The 17033-nt window shown below is 58.2% G+C and overlaps 1 protein-coding gene and 1 pseudogene across 1 annotated transcript; one reads left to right on the top strand and one right to left on the bottom strand.

The window, feature by feature from the left end:
* Positions 1–632: 632 nt before the first annotated feature.
* On the bottom strand, positions 633–9561 carry LOC121168090 (protein Wnt-10a-like; the record flags this gene model as incomplete). The annotated part of the gene is made up of 4 exons (XM_040997856.1): positions 9299–9561; positions 8130–8392; positions 1226–1679; positions 633–656 (listed from the first exon to the last, which is right to left on the bottom strand). Coding segments are annotated over exons 1-4 (854 nt in total), but the record flags the coding sequence as incomplete, so codon positions are not given.
* LOC121168091 lies at positions 9410–16699 on the top strand (annotated as a pseudogene).
* Positions 16700–17033: the final 334 nt, after the last annotated feature.

Raw genomic sequence — 17033 nt, forward strand, 5'->3', positions numbered from 1 at the left:
GGGAGACCAAGGCTGGAGTCCTCAAAGCTGGACTGCAGGACCCCAAGGGAGCGACTTCGCCCCCCCACCCCCCCACCCCCACCCCCCGCTTCAGGGGTCTTAGAGGGCTCCCTGGCTCCCACACACAGCCCATGGTGACAGCACCACGTGGGAAGCAGCCAGAGCCTTCCCAGGCCAACAGCTTCAGAACATCTGCTTCCCACAAGCAGCAGCCATTAATTAACCAATTTAACGAGGAAGAGGAGGAGGAGCAGGGACACAGGAGGAGGCACTATGGGTTACCGGGTCGGAATAGGTATCTTCAAGATGGGGGTGGGGGAGAAGAGTTGCACAGACAGGGCAGGGCTGGGTGGGAGTTGGACATGGCCTGAGGGCAGGTGTGCCTCAGTTTACCCCGCCTCTACATCGCAAAGAGAGCTGCTGAGTCAGTCTTTGTGGAGGAAGGAGATGAAACAGTGTGAGCTGAGAGGCCAACAAAAAGGGAAGGGGGGTGAGATGGAGGGGAGGTGAGATGGAGATGGTGCCAGCTAGGTAGGCCCCAGCACACTGGACAGGGTCCAGGGCAGGGTGTGAAGAGAACAGGCAGGCCACAGGAGCTGGGCTGCTATGTGAACGATGGAACGTCAACTCACCGAACAGACTGGGTGTTATAGGTCCTGGGGAAAGTGGGGCAAGGGGCGGTGAAAGCCAAAATTGCTCGGGCGCCAGCCCCAGCGCCTGGGGGTGGATCCTGCCTCTACCACTTTCTCCCAGTCACACATGGCTTGGGTAAGCTTCTTAGTCAATCTGTGCCTCAGTTTCCACATCTGAGCAGCAGCGTTGTAAGGACTAAATAGGGCAGTGGCTAGGTTAGCGCTGAAGGTGTAGTTAAGCCAGTTCAGACTGCTCTCTTTCGCCTTACCTTGACTGGCATTTAGTAATTTTGGATAAATAGCCTTAGAGGCCATATTGGCTTTTGAGAAGAAGGCCAGTGGAACACGGTTCACTGCGGGAGACAGCACAGGAAACCCAGGATATAGAGATCAGAGCTCCACCAAGAGCAGAGCCTTCTAGCTTTAAATGGGAGGCTCTGACTGCCGGGATCTCAGAGGCTAGGCAAGGAGCAGGTGGCTCTGCAAGACGACATGCTGGGCCAGTGCCCTTTAGTGTCCCTGGACTCAGTCTACTCTCTGGTACACAGTAGGTACTGTGTTGACCCAGTCCTAAGAAGAACAGGGAACCGCACATGTGCACTGTGTGTGCTCCGGAAGAGAAGAGGGGCCTGGAGAAGCAGCAGGCCCAGGGGGCTGAAACGCTCACCTGCCTGCCGACCCGGTTGTTGTGCAGCCTCATGCGCGCATGGATGTCTCTGTGAGGCTCTCGGGAGTCCAGAAAGTCCTTAGAGAAGCGCTCTCCGAAGCCCACGTCCGGGCTGCAGCCGCCCCACTCCCAAGAGTCCTGCAGGCCCTGGCTGGCTGGGGGCAGGGAGGAATGCTCAGGGACCCCGTGGCTCAGGCCCTTTCCACGCTGCAGCGCATCCAGTTGCAGGCGGTGCAGCTTCCGTCGAAAGGCCTCCTCGTCCCCGCGACGTGAAGCGTCGCAGCCGCAGGCCCGCAGCTTGCCCAGGGCGCATGCGTTGGACACAGCGTGCACCACACCCGCTGCAGCGATCGCGTAGGCGAAGGCGCTCTCTCGGAAACCTGCAGTGAGAGAGACCCAGAAAACATGGACCCTGGAGAGGACTCAATGTCCCATCGCCCTGCCTGCCCTGCCTTGCCCTGCCCAGCCTTCTCAGCACATGAGGCTCAAGGTTCTGTTCTTAGCGATGTTGCAAGGGGCGGGGGGGGGGGGGGGTGTCTTCCGCCAGTCTCTTTCTTTAAGTCCCCTTTCACCCACTGCATTTTGCTGACAGCATCCGCAGCCAGCTTGGTCTTTCCAGCAAACATCCTTTAAGTGTGTTCCCCTTAGATATCTTACCGGTTCTCTTTTGCAGTGATGCCTGCAGTTTTCAAAGTCTAGAAAGCAGGCACCCTTTGACCTAAAGAGTAAATTCCCCGGGGGATGGAATTCCAGGCTGCTGGGGCTGTCCGTCCCACGTGGGGCAGAAGGTGGGAGTTGGCTCCTAAAGCCCTCTACCCTAAGGTCACCTGTCTGCTCTATGTGCCCACCACAAGCCTCCCTGCTGGCCAGGCTCCAGCAGCAATCAGCAGCAAGTCCCTGTTAACCTCCCATGCCTGCCTGGAAGTTACTCAGAATTGGACAATCTGTCTGCAATCCATCTGAATTAGCCCAAGAATTGCGTGAGGGATGCCAGAGGCAGGTGCAGGGATTTGCAGAGGATCTAATATGGAAAAATGAGAGGGAAGGACCGGCAGGGAGACCCCTAGACTTTCAAGGAAGCTCTAAGCCTCATATGGACACCCACTTATCTGCCCTGCTGTCCATCATGGTGCTCACACCTGAGCTATCCTTGGGGTATGCCCTAGGCCTGTGACAGGGGAGGTCTTTGTGCATTGGAAGGTCCAGTTTTGGGATCTGCAGGCTACTGCAGGCTTTCTGTATCTCAGAAAGGACCAGCCAGCCAGAGATTCTAATACATGCCTCTAAGCAGCCTCTGGATCCCAGAGAGAGAAAGAGATAGAGAGATGGGGGGGGGGGGGCGACAGTAAGAGAAGCCAACAGCAAAAAGAGCTCCCACACAGAGAGGAGAATTCATCTGTGCCATGAACCCCATGGGTGAAGCCCAGACTTGGCAGGCAGCAAGCTGACAGCCATGGAGGATGCTAAAGAATCAGCACAAAGGTTGGAGCCTTCCATCCCAGTATCAGCAATAACTCACAGGAGTGCACACTGGACAGGGACTCCAACCCAGTCCTAGCTGTACACTCGCACTCCCTACATCCCAGACCCCTGTCCTCCTCTTCCTGCCTGGACAAAATCATGATAATATGAGGAGTAGGAGGAACTGATCTGCGGAGCCAGGCTGCCTCTGTCCAGATTTTGGCTCTTCTGTTTATGGGCTGTTAATAGCCATTTGGCCAAGTGACCTTGACCTCATCATGCCTCAGTTTCCTCATCTGCAAACCAGGGTTAGTATTATCTGCCTCGTCGCGGTTCCATGAAGAAAATGAGTCGCAAGCTTCAAGTGAGTAGTAGCAGGCACTGTGTGATCCCCAGCTGCCGTGGAGCACTTCCTGCTGACTGCACTCTCTCTTTCCTGCAGGATTTTCAGGCCATGGCTTTCCATTTCACTCTGACCAGGGGACAGCCCAGGTCATGACTCATTGTAGAACAGACCCCTGTGGCCTCAGGAAGTCCATGAAGCATCTCAGAATCTGTGGTTAGGAGCAGACAAAAGGGCATGGGTCCTCCAAGGGGATGATGGGAATTATCAGGAGAATACCTTGGGGTGATGGGGCCCTGCAGGGGTATAGGGTAGGAAGGAAAATTGACCCAGTCCCTGCGATGTGCACCTGCATTTATTGCTTGCCTGTTATCTTTGTCACTCTGAGCCCTTCTGTTAGAGCCTGGAGCCTGGAGCCGTCAGCCTGCTGCTGCTAGGCCATGTGGCAGTACTCAGCCCTGCAGAGGCAGCCCAAGACTCAGACATCAGCCACCCCCTACACACACACACACACACACACACTATGCAAATGTGGGAAGCCCAAGGTCCCAGAGGTTACAGACCTGGGCCCAGACCCAGCTGTCCCAGCTCCCAGGCCTGGTGACTTTCTGTTGAAGGTAGTCTTTGCAACTGAGAAAAATCCCCCTAGGCAATACAATTTCCAGTTCCCTGGGTCCTGTCTGCACTTGATATGGGGAATGAGCATCAAGGGACTGGTCCAGAAGGGGTGTACAGGACCAACCACCGCCTTCCTGGTTATGCAAGCATGAATCTGAAGCCTACAAAGAACCCCCTCCCCCACAACCCCATGCAGCTAAAGATGCCTGCCGCTAGTACCCCACATCCCCATCACGGGCACTGACAGTTGTCACAGCCATGTGTAGGAAAGACTGCGCAAGGCCAGCGTAGCCACCCTCTGCTCCAAGTATCCAGTCCTCAGATAGAAGTCCAACACCCCCTGGGTCTGCCCTTTCTCTGGTACAGGGCCCCAGTTTCAGTCCTGGCCATGACTGTCTAGGGTAGATGCAGGCACTGCGCCATCTGGCCAGCTGGAAGGGGAGTAGGGTGGGGCCATGGCCAGCTGGGCTGCCCCGGAGCAAGGCGAGGGGGGGGGGTGGCTCGTTAAGACACACAATTAGCCGTTCTGCCTTTGATCTGGGACAGGGACTGCCAGGCTCTAAGTGGAGTCAGCTGCTGCTACAGGCCGCAGCCAACGGCCAGGAAGGGGCTAGGGAGGCGGCTGGGAGGGCAAGACAGTGTGGAGGAGAGAAGATGGAAGAGCTAGGAGGGCTTAGAGAGGCCTGAAACACCCCCCCCCCCCGACTCAAGTCAAAGAGAGAGGGAAGGGGGGAGGCCTGGTTTCTCTTCGTGATGCAAGTCATCTGTGTGCCTGGGCACAGAGACCTTGGTGCATATGGGAGCCCTCTGGCAAGACACTGAATGATGCTACGCATTTGCACAAGCACATGCAGGGGTTTCGCCTCCTGGAAGACACCACCCAGTGCACTGGTTCCCCTCTGGCTGTTCGATGGGAGCTGCTGGCCTAGCAGCTCGGGAGGCAGGCCGGGGGTGGCAGGGTTGGGTGCAGGCTCTCAAGTCAGCAGGCACTGTTTAATGCCTGGCTCTCCTATTTCCTGGGAAGCTGTGTGACTAATGGTGAGTTACCCAACCTCTCAGCTTCATCTGTAAAAATGAGGATAATAATAGGACCTGCTGCATGGGTGCCCTTCAAGAACCCTTAAGTGTAGGGAAAGTGCTGGAGAACAGCACCCAATATGCAGCAAGCATTTGCTACATGTTGCCTGATGCATTGGGTGTCATTAGAATAATGGGCTCTGAATAGATCCTGGGATCAACGATCTACAGTTTCCCCATTTGAATTCCACCACACACTCCAAGCCCTGGGGGCCTAGATATAAAACCTAGACATACACACATCCCCCCACATGGGGTGAGGTTGGCATAGTAGGTTAAGCCTCTGTGGTGATGGCATTTCATATGGGCACCAGTTTGAATCCCAACTATTCCACTTCTGGGCCAGCTTCCTGTTAATGGAAAGCAGCAAAAGTTGGCTCAAATGCTTGGGCCCCTGTAACCCACGTAGGGGAACAGGAAGAAGCTTCTGGCTTCAGACTGGATGAGCTCCAATCTTTATATATATATTCTTTTTCCTAGCTTCAATCTTAAAGTGCATACATACATACCTACATATAATAACCAAGACCCCATGGATGAATGTACAAGCAAGGTGGGGAAAGAGCCAGGGCTGCCTTGGAGAGTGGAGGCGGAACCTGGAAGCAGCTAGCTTCCCCTGGTCCCATGACCATTCTTGCCCTCCACTCCAGCCTGGGCCTTTGGAAGCACAGCAATGCCCCACACTCCTGGGTCGGGGCTGCTAGGTTTTGCTCCATGCCACTCCATCAAAACTCTCACTCCAGACAGCACTCAGCAGGGGCATCCTATATCCAGAGAGTCTGCCCAGCCCACAGCCCAGGCTCCAATCATGTGAGCAAGCTGGGGATCCCACTGCCCTAGGCACTCAGGTCACAGCTGCCCCTGTGCTGTGCTGCCTGGGCAGGGCATCAATCCTGTGCTTATTCTGGGGCTTCCTGCCCTACCCCTCTGTACCCACCTGTCCCAGCCCCCACCCCCTGCCCCACCAGGCGGTCCAGCAGCCCTAGGCTTTCTCTCTGGCTGGGTGAAGCTTTTCCTGGCTCAGTCACTCCAAGGGTTCAAGCATTAGCCCTCCCTCCTGCATGAGAACCCAACCCTGTCAACAAAGTTACCTCGTGGAAGATGTTAGGACAGTGAGAAACAGAAAGATTAAAGGAGGCCCAAGGGGCAGTGCCTCCCCTTGCCCCTCCCCCCACCACCTGGGGCAGAGGAGGGGTCATTCCTGGAGAGTCCATTTGGGACAGCTGGAAGTGGCCGACCACATGAGTGTGTGGGGAGAGACAGAGGCCATACAACTAGGGACTGACTACCACCAGGAACAGCTTCATGAAATTCCAGTGCAGCTAGTCTTGGAGGAGATGGGTCAAGATGGACCAGGAAATGACCCTAGAGGAGGATGGACCCGGATGTGAGTGGAGGGGCGCCGGGGTGGTCACCCGCAGAAGGAAGTGGGGAGCCATGACTTTCCCTCAGCAGTCCAGAGTCCCCTCCGAAGAGAGGGAAAAGTCAGGTGTCAGACGGTGGGGTTAGGGTGGGGCGGAGGTGGAAGCAGAAGCCGCAGAGGTAAGGTGGCATGCCCAGGCCGGGGCGCGAGCCCCGCCCCCGGCGCCGCCCCTCGAACCTCGGTCCCGCCCCCTGCCCGCTCCGGGCGCCGCCCCGGCCCGGCTAGCCCCGGCAAGCCTCCCCCTCCACCCCTCACCTCTCCCCCACTCGTCCCCCCAGCTCACCTCCCGCTTATTAAACTGCAGGTGAACCCGGGAGCTCCTGGCGTCACGCCAAGCCTGCGCCCTTCCCCGCTCCCCTCCTCACCCCTCTGCCCCGCCGAGCTGTCAAGACCCCCGGATCCTTCCCCTGGCCGGCCGCAGGCGCCTGACCCTGGAGAGCGATCGGGACGCCTGGCTGCCTTCGCTCACACTGCAGGGCTCAGGCGGAGCGGAGGGGAACGCTGGGGCCGGGAAGCGCGTTGCAGGACTCGCCCAGCTTGGCTGCACCCGAAGCGCTGGGGTGGGGTTGGGGGAACGGGAACACCTCCTTCCCTTCCCCCGTCAAGCGAGGACTCCGGGCCCGCCAGCCACCCGATGTTGGGAAGCAGGCGCGCGCGGCAGGGAGCACCGGCCCGACGCGGTCGGGGCCTGTCACTTGGTGTCGCGGAGCGTGCGGCGGGGCGGGAGGGACGGGCGGGCCGGCGCGCGGGCGGCGGGGGGCCGGGAGGCGGCTGGCGGCCCGCGGGGATTAGCTAGGGCTGCAAGCCGCCACACGCGCAGGCTGTGCTCGGCGGGCAGAAACGGCGCCCGGGGCCGGCGCGCGGGGGAGGCGGGAGAGAGCGCGCGGGCGGGGCGGGCGGCCGAGGGAGACTGCCTTGGCCCCTGACTTGGGGGACTCCTCGTGGCCCCTGACTTAGGGGGCTCCTCCCGCCCCCCTCCCAGTCTGGGATCCTGGTGCCAAGGAAGAAGCCCTTAGTAGAGGAGTGGGCGCCTTGAAGCCTGGCTCCCCCCAGAAGCCACAGTCCCTCCAGGCAGCCCCAGGTGAAGTGGCATATGAGGACCCCTCCTGGCGTGCTGAGAATTGGAGGTGACCCAAGGAGTCGAGGCCGCGGGCTTCCCACACTGTCCCCAAGCGGCAAAGAAGAGGGGGAAGACACCCAGAGAGGCCAATCTAGTGGCAGGAACCCTTAGGCCTAAGACAGCAGACTCGGGAGGTGGATGTGAACAGAAGTGAGCAGCGTAAGCCCACCTTCGACTTCAGCCCAAATCACTCCAGGGCTTGTCAGGGTGGGCTCCGAGCCATTCAGAAATGGGGTGCAATTTCTCTGAGCTGTGCGGGGTGGGATGGGAGGTCGTTGGAGAGCGGCTTGGCAAGACAGGCAGGCCTGTTGGGCCTGAGCCTCCCTGCCCAGGCACTCACACTCCTTGTGTCTCTGTTTCAGAGAGGAGTTGGGGGAAGGTGGGTGCAGGAGGGATGACACAGAACCTGGTGATGCACCCCATGTGACCAAGGTTTACCTTGCCGGTAGGGAAGGCAAACCTTGCTTGGATCACTTAGCACAGTCCCCGAGCTCTCTTAGTGCTGATGCGGGGTACTCTCAAGGCCTCTCCATCCTAGATGTGGCTTGCTAAGAAGAGGCAACATTGAAGCAGCTCACCAACACGGGTGTTTCCTGGGCCAGAGGTAGGTGGCGTTCCGGTTGGGGTGCACTAAGCTAAGCGCAGAACCTGCCACACACCCCACCCCCACCCCCTGCAGCAGCCACATCCAATCCATTTTCCGGTGCCCCTTGCCTGGTGGTGTGCCTGGCAGGCGGGGAAGTGGGTGGCTGGAGGGGTGGGAGGCCACAGGAGCCAGTGGCAGCTACCTCTGCTGAAGATGGGATTCTCGTAGGGGATCTTGCTGCGCGTCTCGAGACTGGAGCAGTTCCAGCGCTGGTCCCGGAACTGGTGCTGGCATTCATGGATGCCAATCTGGATGCCCTGGATGGCCGAGGCAGCCACATCCGGGTGGCGCACGCACACCTCCATCTGCCGCCGGCTCAGGCCGGGCAGCGTCAGGCACACCGTGTTGGCGTTGAGCACGGGTTCCGGGGGCAGGCGCAGGCCCAGGATGTCGTTGGGTGCTGACCTGCGGGCATGTGAGGGGGCTGGGTGAGGCACATGCACTGCTGGGTCCCCAGAGGTTAGGCCCATCAGTAGCCCCCTAAAGTATCTGCTTTTCCTGCTCTCCTCACCATCAACCCCTCCAACACACACAGGCGCGCATATGCCCACACAGGTCCACTAGGCCTCCGCACACAGTGGTAGCTCATTAGCACCTCTATGGCACGCACAGGGTCCGCGGAAGTCCCTTTGGCCAAGGCCAGTTTCAAGCCATCACCTCCCTGCAGACACACTTGTGCACACAGAGAGGTGGACACACAGCCCCAGCCCCAGCCTCAGCAGCCACGTGGGCCCGCCGTGGTTGGTGTAGACACACTAGCCGCGAGCCATCAGACACTCATAGGTACCCTGTATTTGTCTTAACACGCATGGACCCAGACGCTCTCACACTCACGCACACAAACACACCAACGCTGCTGGCTACAGCTGCTAGCCAGCTCTCTCCCAGACCTCACTTAGGCTCCCCACTCCCCTCCAGGTACCCCTGCCCCCTCCTGCCATGGGGGGGGGCAAGGCCTTGAAGATGGAGGACTGTGGTCACTATGTCCTTTCTCCTGGGGCCAGGTGCACTTTCTTCAAGGGACCCAGGTGGCCGCTGCTCCCTCCACATTCACCTCCACTCCAAGCTGCCCTGTCTCCCCTGGGCATTGCCCTGCCTTCCAGGACTGCCCGGTTTTGTTACCCGCCTAACTTCCTCCCAGGAGAGAGTGCCCTGAGGGTTTCTTCTTGGGCATCAGCGCCTTCCCTGTGATTCTTTCCCTCCCTCCTCATCCAAGGTCCCCCTAGTCCCAGCAGAAGAAGCAGAAGTCCCAGCGCGTGCCCCGGGGGTCCCAGCGGCTCCCAGAGGGCGGAGCGTAAAGTGTGGGCTCACCTGGGCACGGCAGCAGCCAGCAGCAGAAGGAAGAACAGGAGCGCCCAGAGCGCGGGCCGCGGCTGGGGCCGGGGTCGGAGCCGCAGCCAGGGGCGAGGGTGGGCGCTGCCCATGGCGCGCGGGCCGCGACGGGTGGGGAATGGGGGGGGCTCACAGTCCGGTGGGACTGGCAAGCCCGGGGCGGCGGCGCATGATCAGCTGTGGGGGGGTCGGGGTGGCTGCGACACGCGGCTCCGACTCGGGTCACGGCTCCGGGAGCAGACGGCGCCCGCCTCCCCGCTCCATGGGGCAGCGCCCCCGGGCACCGCCCTCGGGGGGTGGGGTGGGGAGCGGGCGAACCGGGCACCTCCTGGCACAGGGGTCCGGGGAATTTCCCAAGGCCGCCCCCTCCTGAGACAACTCCTGGGTGCCTCTCGAGGGTAAAGGGGGGCTCCGGAGGTGCAGCGGGCCCGGGGTGGGGGGGGGGGCTCGAGACGCAGTGGGGGGGTGTGTGCCGGGAAGCCCTCCCTTCCCTGCGCTGCGCCGCAAGCCTGGGCTTCTGAGGGCGTGCGAGACGGGCGAGTGGGGGGTGGCGCTGTCTGTGCCTGTGCTCGGTCTCACACGCCCGGAAAGCGAGTGACTGTCCCGGCTTGGGGAGCTCCGCCGCCTCCCCTTTCCTCCACCCCCCCATTTGGTGTCTCAGGGCTCTACTCCACGTGACGTCATGACAGGGGTGTGGAGGCGTGTGCGCTCGGGACTGGGTGGGAGCGGCCGTGGCAAGGGCACGAAGAAGGTAGGGGAAGCAAGGAGGGCGACTGGAGGAAGGGAGAGAAGGTGGGGGAGTGTGCCCCCTGAGCAGTACACTGGTTTGTGCAGGCAAAGTGTGTAAAGCAAGATATGTGAATCTGGCTGGGCACATGTAGGCGGGGCACCTCCGCCCCAACATACACACACACCTGCAGGGAAGGCAGGGACACTCCCTTGCCTTGTGAAGAAACAGATATGGGGTCCAGCAAAGAGCCTCTGGCTCTCCCTGGTCTTTGCTGTGGGGCCTTCAGCAGGTGCCTTCTGCTTAGAGAGCCAGCTGTGCCCCTTGTGCAGTGAGGTTAAGGAGACCTGACTCTCCAGTAGCCAGGGAGTTAATGAGGGCCCAAGTGCCCAGGCTGTGGGGATAAGGCTTGCTGGGTAGCTGGGCGCCCTAGGGCCGCCCTCCTGGGATGAGTGAAGGGCAGCCTACAGGTGGGTTTTGAGATCATCTTACTTTAGCCCCTTTTATTTCACACACACACACAATGGAGGGCTACACAAGAGGGTCACCACTGACTGAAGGTCAGAAGTAGGGTGCCACTGGCCTGTGCCCATGGATGTTCTGAGTCCTACCCTGGCTCTGCTGGTTGGGGAGAAGGGGTATAAGGTGCTCAGCCCTAGTCTGAGAACCAACGGATGGGGACAAGGGGATCTGGGTGGCTTTGAATTGTGTTTTTAACCTGGGTGCTAAGAGCAAATCCTAGTCTGCAGGGGCCTCAGCATTCCCCTCTGGAAAATGGGCACAGGCCTGGGGCACTGAGGCAGCACACACATCCCTCCTCACTCCTCTCTTGCAGAAGAGTGTCTCTGTGGTGCCTCTGGGCTCAGAAACAAAAGAGGCCCATTCCTGGAATCGCCTGTTCCCAGGGAGCTAGGAAAGAGGGGCGGGACCTTCCCCATCCAGACTGTCAGGTGGGGGGAAAGGGGTGCTGCTGGCTGATGGCATAGTCCCCCCACACCCTCTTTCCTTCCCCCCCATCTCCACCCCGACAGCCACCGCAGCTGTCAGGAATTAAGGGCTTGAGGCTGCTGGGGGTGGGGGTGGGGCAGTGGGGGGAGAGCAGTCGGGCTGGACAGCAGGAAAACAGCCGGAGGCAGGAAGCTGCCTGCCTGCGTCAGCCATCAGCCAGAGCCTTGGGTGACCCCAGCCACCCCTGGCCCTCCCCACTCTATTTCTCCACTTGTGCACAAGGACACGGGCAACACAGAGTAGGGGTCAGACGTAGTATATAGTTTGGGGTGTGAGGATGGGAGCAGAGGCAGCCGCTGGATCCCAGAGATGGAGAGGGCACTGACAGGCTCCCCACTGACTTGGGGGGGGGCGGAGGAAACTGAGGCTTAGCCCCCAACACCGGAAGTGGGCTCCCACTCAGGTTCAAGGGGTCTCCTCTGCCCCCCACCCTAGGGCTCGCTCACATGCAGGGGTTCCCACACTGGCCAGATCACGTGGATGCTCTAGGGTAGGCTGCGTGGGAAATGCTGATTCCAGGCTCTGCACAGCTGAATCAGCCTTTCCCAGAACAAGGCCTGGAAGTCTGCATTTGCAGCCAGTCAGTGCAGCCCAGTGCTACTGGCACTCTATGAAAAGCCATGGGCCTGCTGGGGTAACTGGCAGCCTCCTCCACAGGGAGGATTCTCTGCTCCTCATGTCCACTCTGAGGAGATACAAAAAGGGGTCAAGAAGGGGCCCCCCACAAAAGCCCAGGAGGCAAGTGTGATTTTGCACACTGGCCCATCCCGTATGTACGGGCCTCTGAGCACCCCAGCCTGGGGCCCCTCCACCACTGGCCTCAGTCAGTGGAAGGGGAAGGGGCTGGACACAGGCATTGGATGGCAATGAGGCCGAGACAGCATCTGTAGCTGTAGTGTCAGCCCCCTAGGACCCAGGCCAGGACCAAGCCCCTATCAGCAGCCCCCAGCCCCACCCTGGTCCCGCCCTGGGCCTTGGCCTTCAGCCCAGCCCCAGCCCCCGCAGCCGCCGCCCGAGACCACAATTATAGGGGCCACTGGGGCTGAGTTGGTGGGGGCGGGGGAGGGGGACAGCAGCATGCTTGAAAGGCAGCTTGGAGAATGGTTCCAGCTGTGGCAGCTCTGGAGGTCACAGGAGAGAGGGCCAGAGGAGACACTAGGGTGAGAACAGGTGGGACCCTCATGATTCAGTTTTGTCCAGGCAAGATTCTGATGCTCGATGGGGGGCGGGGGGGATTGGTGCAGAAGAGAGGGAAGGAGCCCTTGGCCAATAATGGGGCTCCTGGCACTGCTGTGTAGGTTTTGGGATCAGCAGCCCTCAACCAGGTGAGGGCAACTGCTTGCTGCCCCAGGCTTCCCAAATGCCTGGTGCGCATTGGGTGGGCACAGCTTGAGAGGCAGGTCTCCTTCCCCATTTGCCTGCTTGCCGCCTGCTGTCCCCGAGGTGGTCATGCACACATCTGGATGCGTCTGTGCTCCGCCTCCATCTCCCCACTTCCACATGTCTCCTGCCACTCAGCCAGTGGGGAACCTCAATGGCTCAGACTGTGCTTGGGGCTAAGCAGCTGGGCACAGGGAGAAGTGGTGAGGCTGGGGGTGGGGGTGGGGCTGGGATTTTTTCCCACCCCCTCCCAGATAGCAGTGCCAGGGTCCAGAGCCATCATGAGCCATCATTTTCCTGGGTTGTCATGCCTATACAGAAGGCAGCTCCTAGACCTCTGCAGAGCTTGACCACAGAAGCTACGCCTCCAGCATGAGTAGCATTTTAAAAGATGAACTTCACTCCCACCCTGAACCAAGAAGTTACTGGACACCCCAGACCGAGCACCAGACAGATCGACTGATTTGACCAAGGCCAAGCTCACAAACGAGGTTTTTCACTGCAGACACTTCCCGTGAGCTGCTTGTAGCCTGCCTGCTGGGGTAGTGGCCATGCCACTTGCCCCAGTTTCTCTGGCACCAGGCATCCCCCTACGCCATTTCGGCCCCACAGGACCTGGAAGTAGTGGAGATGAGTTGCTGGTATCCCTGTCTGGGCTGACCCAGAGGATCCAGAACAGTCTGTCAGCTTGACCCAAGCTGCACAGTGATCTCCTAGCTCCTCAGTTCCACCCTTTCCTGCCCCCTCCTCTCTCCTGACCCCAGATGTTAGCAGAGCCTGTCTGTGGTGGGGAAGTTGGACTCCATGCGCCCTCTGGTGGTCTCGTTGAAAAGTGCAGGTCATGGGCCCAGCGTGGTGGCCTAGTGGCTAAAGTCCTCACTTAGCATCTCCAAGATCCTAACCCTGGTGTCCCGCTTCCCATCCAGCTCCCTGCTTGTGGCCTGGGAAAGCAGTCAAGGACGGCCCAAGTCCTTAGGACTTTGCACCCACTTGGGAGAACTGGACGAGACTCCTGGCTCCTGGATTTGGATGGGCTCAGCTCTGGCCATTGGGCTGCTTGGGGAGTGAAACATCAGACTGAAGATCTTCCTCTTTGTCCCGCCTCCTCTCTGCATATCTGACTTTCCAATTTAAAAAGTCTTAAAAAAAAAAGAAAGAAAGAAAAAGAAAAAAGTGCAGGTCATTTTGTAAAAATTTCCGCCCAAAGGTGAAGAATCTAAAGGTAAGCTGGTGGTTATAAACCCTGCCTTCTAGAAGCTTTGCTTCTCCACCTGTCCAAATGGTCGGTCCATGGCCCTTCGTTGAAGCTCAAGTGTTACACTCCAAAGGAGCCAGGAGCAAGCAGATGGAAAGCCCAGCTGCCCTGCCTTCCCCCTGCATCCTGCTGGGCACCTCCTCCCTGCCGTGATCCTTGAGGACTGTGCTAGACCATAGGGTAGACATAGGCGTGGGGGACAGATAGCCTGGAAGCCAGGCTTGGGGTCTGTCCTTTGAAGAGCTCTTCTCCCTCCCTGCCATATATGCCATCCCCCATCCCATTCCCCACGCTTTGTGATTCTGGAGGCTGCTCTCTGAGTCATGCTAACACATCATTCTGGTTCAGGGCTTGGCACATGCCCAAGCTGAACAAACCAGCAAACAAAACAACTCTGCGATGGAGAGAAGGGGACCAGTGTGCAAAGAGAGATTGGGCTAAATTCTCACCTTGCAAGTGCTGGCTTCCCATATGGGCACCGATTCATGTCCCATCCCATCCAGCTCTCTGCTTATGGCCTAGGAAAGCAGTAGAGGATGAGCCAAAGACTTGGGACCCTGCACCAGTGTGGGAATTCTGGCTTCGGATCAGTTTGGCTCTGGCCGTTGCAGCCATTTGGGGAGTAAACTAGTGGATAGAAGATTTTTATCTCTTTTTCTCTATAAATCTGATCTGCCTTTCCAATAATAAATAAACATTTTTTTTTAAAAAAAGGCAGAGATTGTTGTTGGCAGGGGCCCAGTGGAGAGCTGTGACATCATTTAGACCCTGGTTCAACTGTGCCTGAATTGATACTTGACCCTGGGCCTCCTGGGTGGTTGTTCAGTTCTCTGTCAGGTAAGTATCTCCACTAGAAGTCAGAGCTTGTCCACCAAGCTTCAAGTTATCTCCATTCTCATATCCACTACCTTTATTAAGCAAATTATTATTGCGCCAATGCTGGGCTGAGTTTTTCCTCCCCATCCTCATGAATGTCAGGTCTGTCTTATGCTCTGAATTTTTTTTTTTTTTTGCAGACTTGTTTCTTTGAAAGGCAGAGGTAGAGGGAGGGAGAGACAGTGAGAGGACAGCCATCTACTGATTCAGGCCCCAAATGCCCGATAAGAGCCACGTCTGAGACAGGTGGCAACCAGAAACCACAGCTCCATGTAGGTGTCTCCCAGGGGTGGCATGGACTCAAATACTTGATCCATCCTCAGCTGCTTTCCAGACACATTAGCAGGATGCTGAATCAGAAATGGGACGGGGATGGGGGCAGCACTGGGGTGTAGTGGGTCAAGCCACCACTATGTCAGCATCCCAATTGAGTGTCAGTTTTTGTCTGGCTACTCCACTTCCCATCCAGCTCCCTGCTAATGTGCCTGGGAAAGCAGTGGAAGACGGCCCAGTTATTTGGGCTCCTGTCACCCATGTGGGAGACCCGGATGAAGATCTCAACTCCCACCTGGCCCAGTGCTGGCCACTGTGGTCATCTGGGGGAGTGAACCAGCAGATGGAAGAGTTTTCTCTCTTTCTCTGGAAGTTGACTTTCAAAATAAATAAACCTTAAAAAGAAAAAGCGGAGCAACCAGGACTCAAATTGACCCTCTGATGTAGGATGTGGGTGTCCCAAGCAGTGACTTAAATCATTGTGATCCAAGGCCCATTCCAAGTGTGCTTTTTCATTCCTCAAAAGTAAACCCCACCCCCTCCAATCATGCTATAGAGGCAGGAAGCTGACTGTGCCATTCCTTGTCGCTTTGAGGGATTGCCCTACTTCGCCTCCCTTTGAGCGTGGGCTGACTCTGTGACTGACCTGTTTTGGCTGAGAGTGGCAGTAATACCTTGTCTCTGGAAAGCTGGAAGCCCAAACCTCCTCACAGGAACGGGAGTGGTCAGACATTCACTTCCATGTGGACAGAAGGAGACCCATGGGACTCAGGTCCTGCAGCCTCCCGGGGCCATCCAGCTCAGCCCAACCCTAGCCCAGCCCAGGCTGAGCCCTGGCCCAGCAGAACACAGCATGGGAATGACCCCAGCCCACAGGGAGCAGAACCAGCTGGCTGAGTTCAGACCAATTCCTGACTCAAATCATCCCTAGCATAATTCTCTGGGGAGTGTTTCTAAGGCAGCAGTGCATGGCTATAGCTAGGTGATAACCCCATTGTACAGGGGCGAAGGAAACTGAGGCTAGGTCAGCCCTACATTGTAAACTAAGCAGCAGCCCCAGTGTCAGCTCGGAGGGGCTGAATCCAAAGCTCACTCCGGCTTCCCTGGGCGGGGAGGTGGAGGGTGAGGGGGGAAATTGCCCATTGCGGTTTGTGGATGCTGGCAGCAGGAGCTCTGAGCCCCAGGTCTGTGACTGTCCTCCCTGCCATCCGCCCTCCCCATCCTTTTTGCAGGAAGACAGAGGCAGGAGCTTGGAGCATTCTGTGTTGCTCCACCTTTACCAGCAGTTTCCCATGAGGAACCATGAGGTTGGGGAGCCTTGGGACAGCCTGGCCTTCTCTGTCAGTGTGATCGGAAAAAACTGCTGATCAAAAAGTAAAGGCTGATTTCCACTGGCTGGAGGCCCAGGCGGAGGTGTGTTGTAGGGAGTGCACTTACCAGGAGCTGCTGGTCAACCTGAACCCATCACGCTGCCCCTGGCTTCCCGCCACCTCACACAGAAGCTTTACAAGTACTTCAAGAAAGAGGTGAAGCAGAAGCAGGTTCTGCGCAGGATGAAGGAGGTGTACAAGTTTGTCAACAAAGACGAGAAGGGGATCATGGTTTTGGCAGGAGACACGTTGCCCATTGAGATATACTGCCACCTCCCAGTAATGTGTGAGGACTGGAATCTACCCTATGTGTATATCCCCTGGAAGAGAGACAGGGGTTCAGCTGCAGGTTCCAGGCGCCCCACTTGAGTGATCACGCTCAAGCCGCATGAATACCAGGAAGCCTACAGCGAGGACCTGGGAGAGGTGCAGGCCCTGCTGTCCTCCCACTGAAGGACTTAGCAACTGGGTACTACTGCACCTTCCTGCTGCCCACTTTCTCTGAGCGGTGGAATCTTCCCAGGCAGCCCTGCCAGCTGTGTGTGATGAAAGTGGAGCTGGTGCCCTCTCCATCAGGGCCGTTTACTATTAAGCTTAAATGAAGACAGTTCCAAGAGAGTGGGCTGGAGGAAGTAAATGCTTAGACTACAAACTAGAAAGAAAAGAAAAACTGCTGGTCGTGGGGGCAAGCTGCTCCACTCCCATCCAGCTCCCTGCTAATACAGCTGGGAAAGCAGCAGAGGATGGCCCATGGTGGGTCTCTGCACCCATGTGGGACACCCAGAAGAAGCTCCTGGTTCCAGGTTTTGGCCTGCTCCTGGCCTA

The sequence above is a fragment of the Ochotona curzoniae genome, unplaced genomic scaffold, assembly GCF_017591425.1.
Source record: "Ochotona curzoniae isolate NIBS_2020 unplaced genomic scaffold, NIBS_Ocur_1.0 patch55, whole genome shotgun sequence".
Classification (NCBI taxonomy): Eukaryota; Metazoa; Chordata; class Mammalia; order Lagomorpha; family Ochotonidae; genus Ochotona; species Ochotona curzoniae.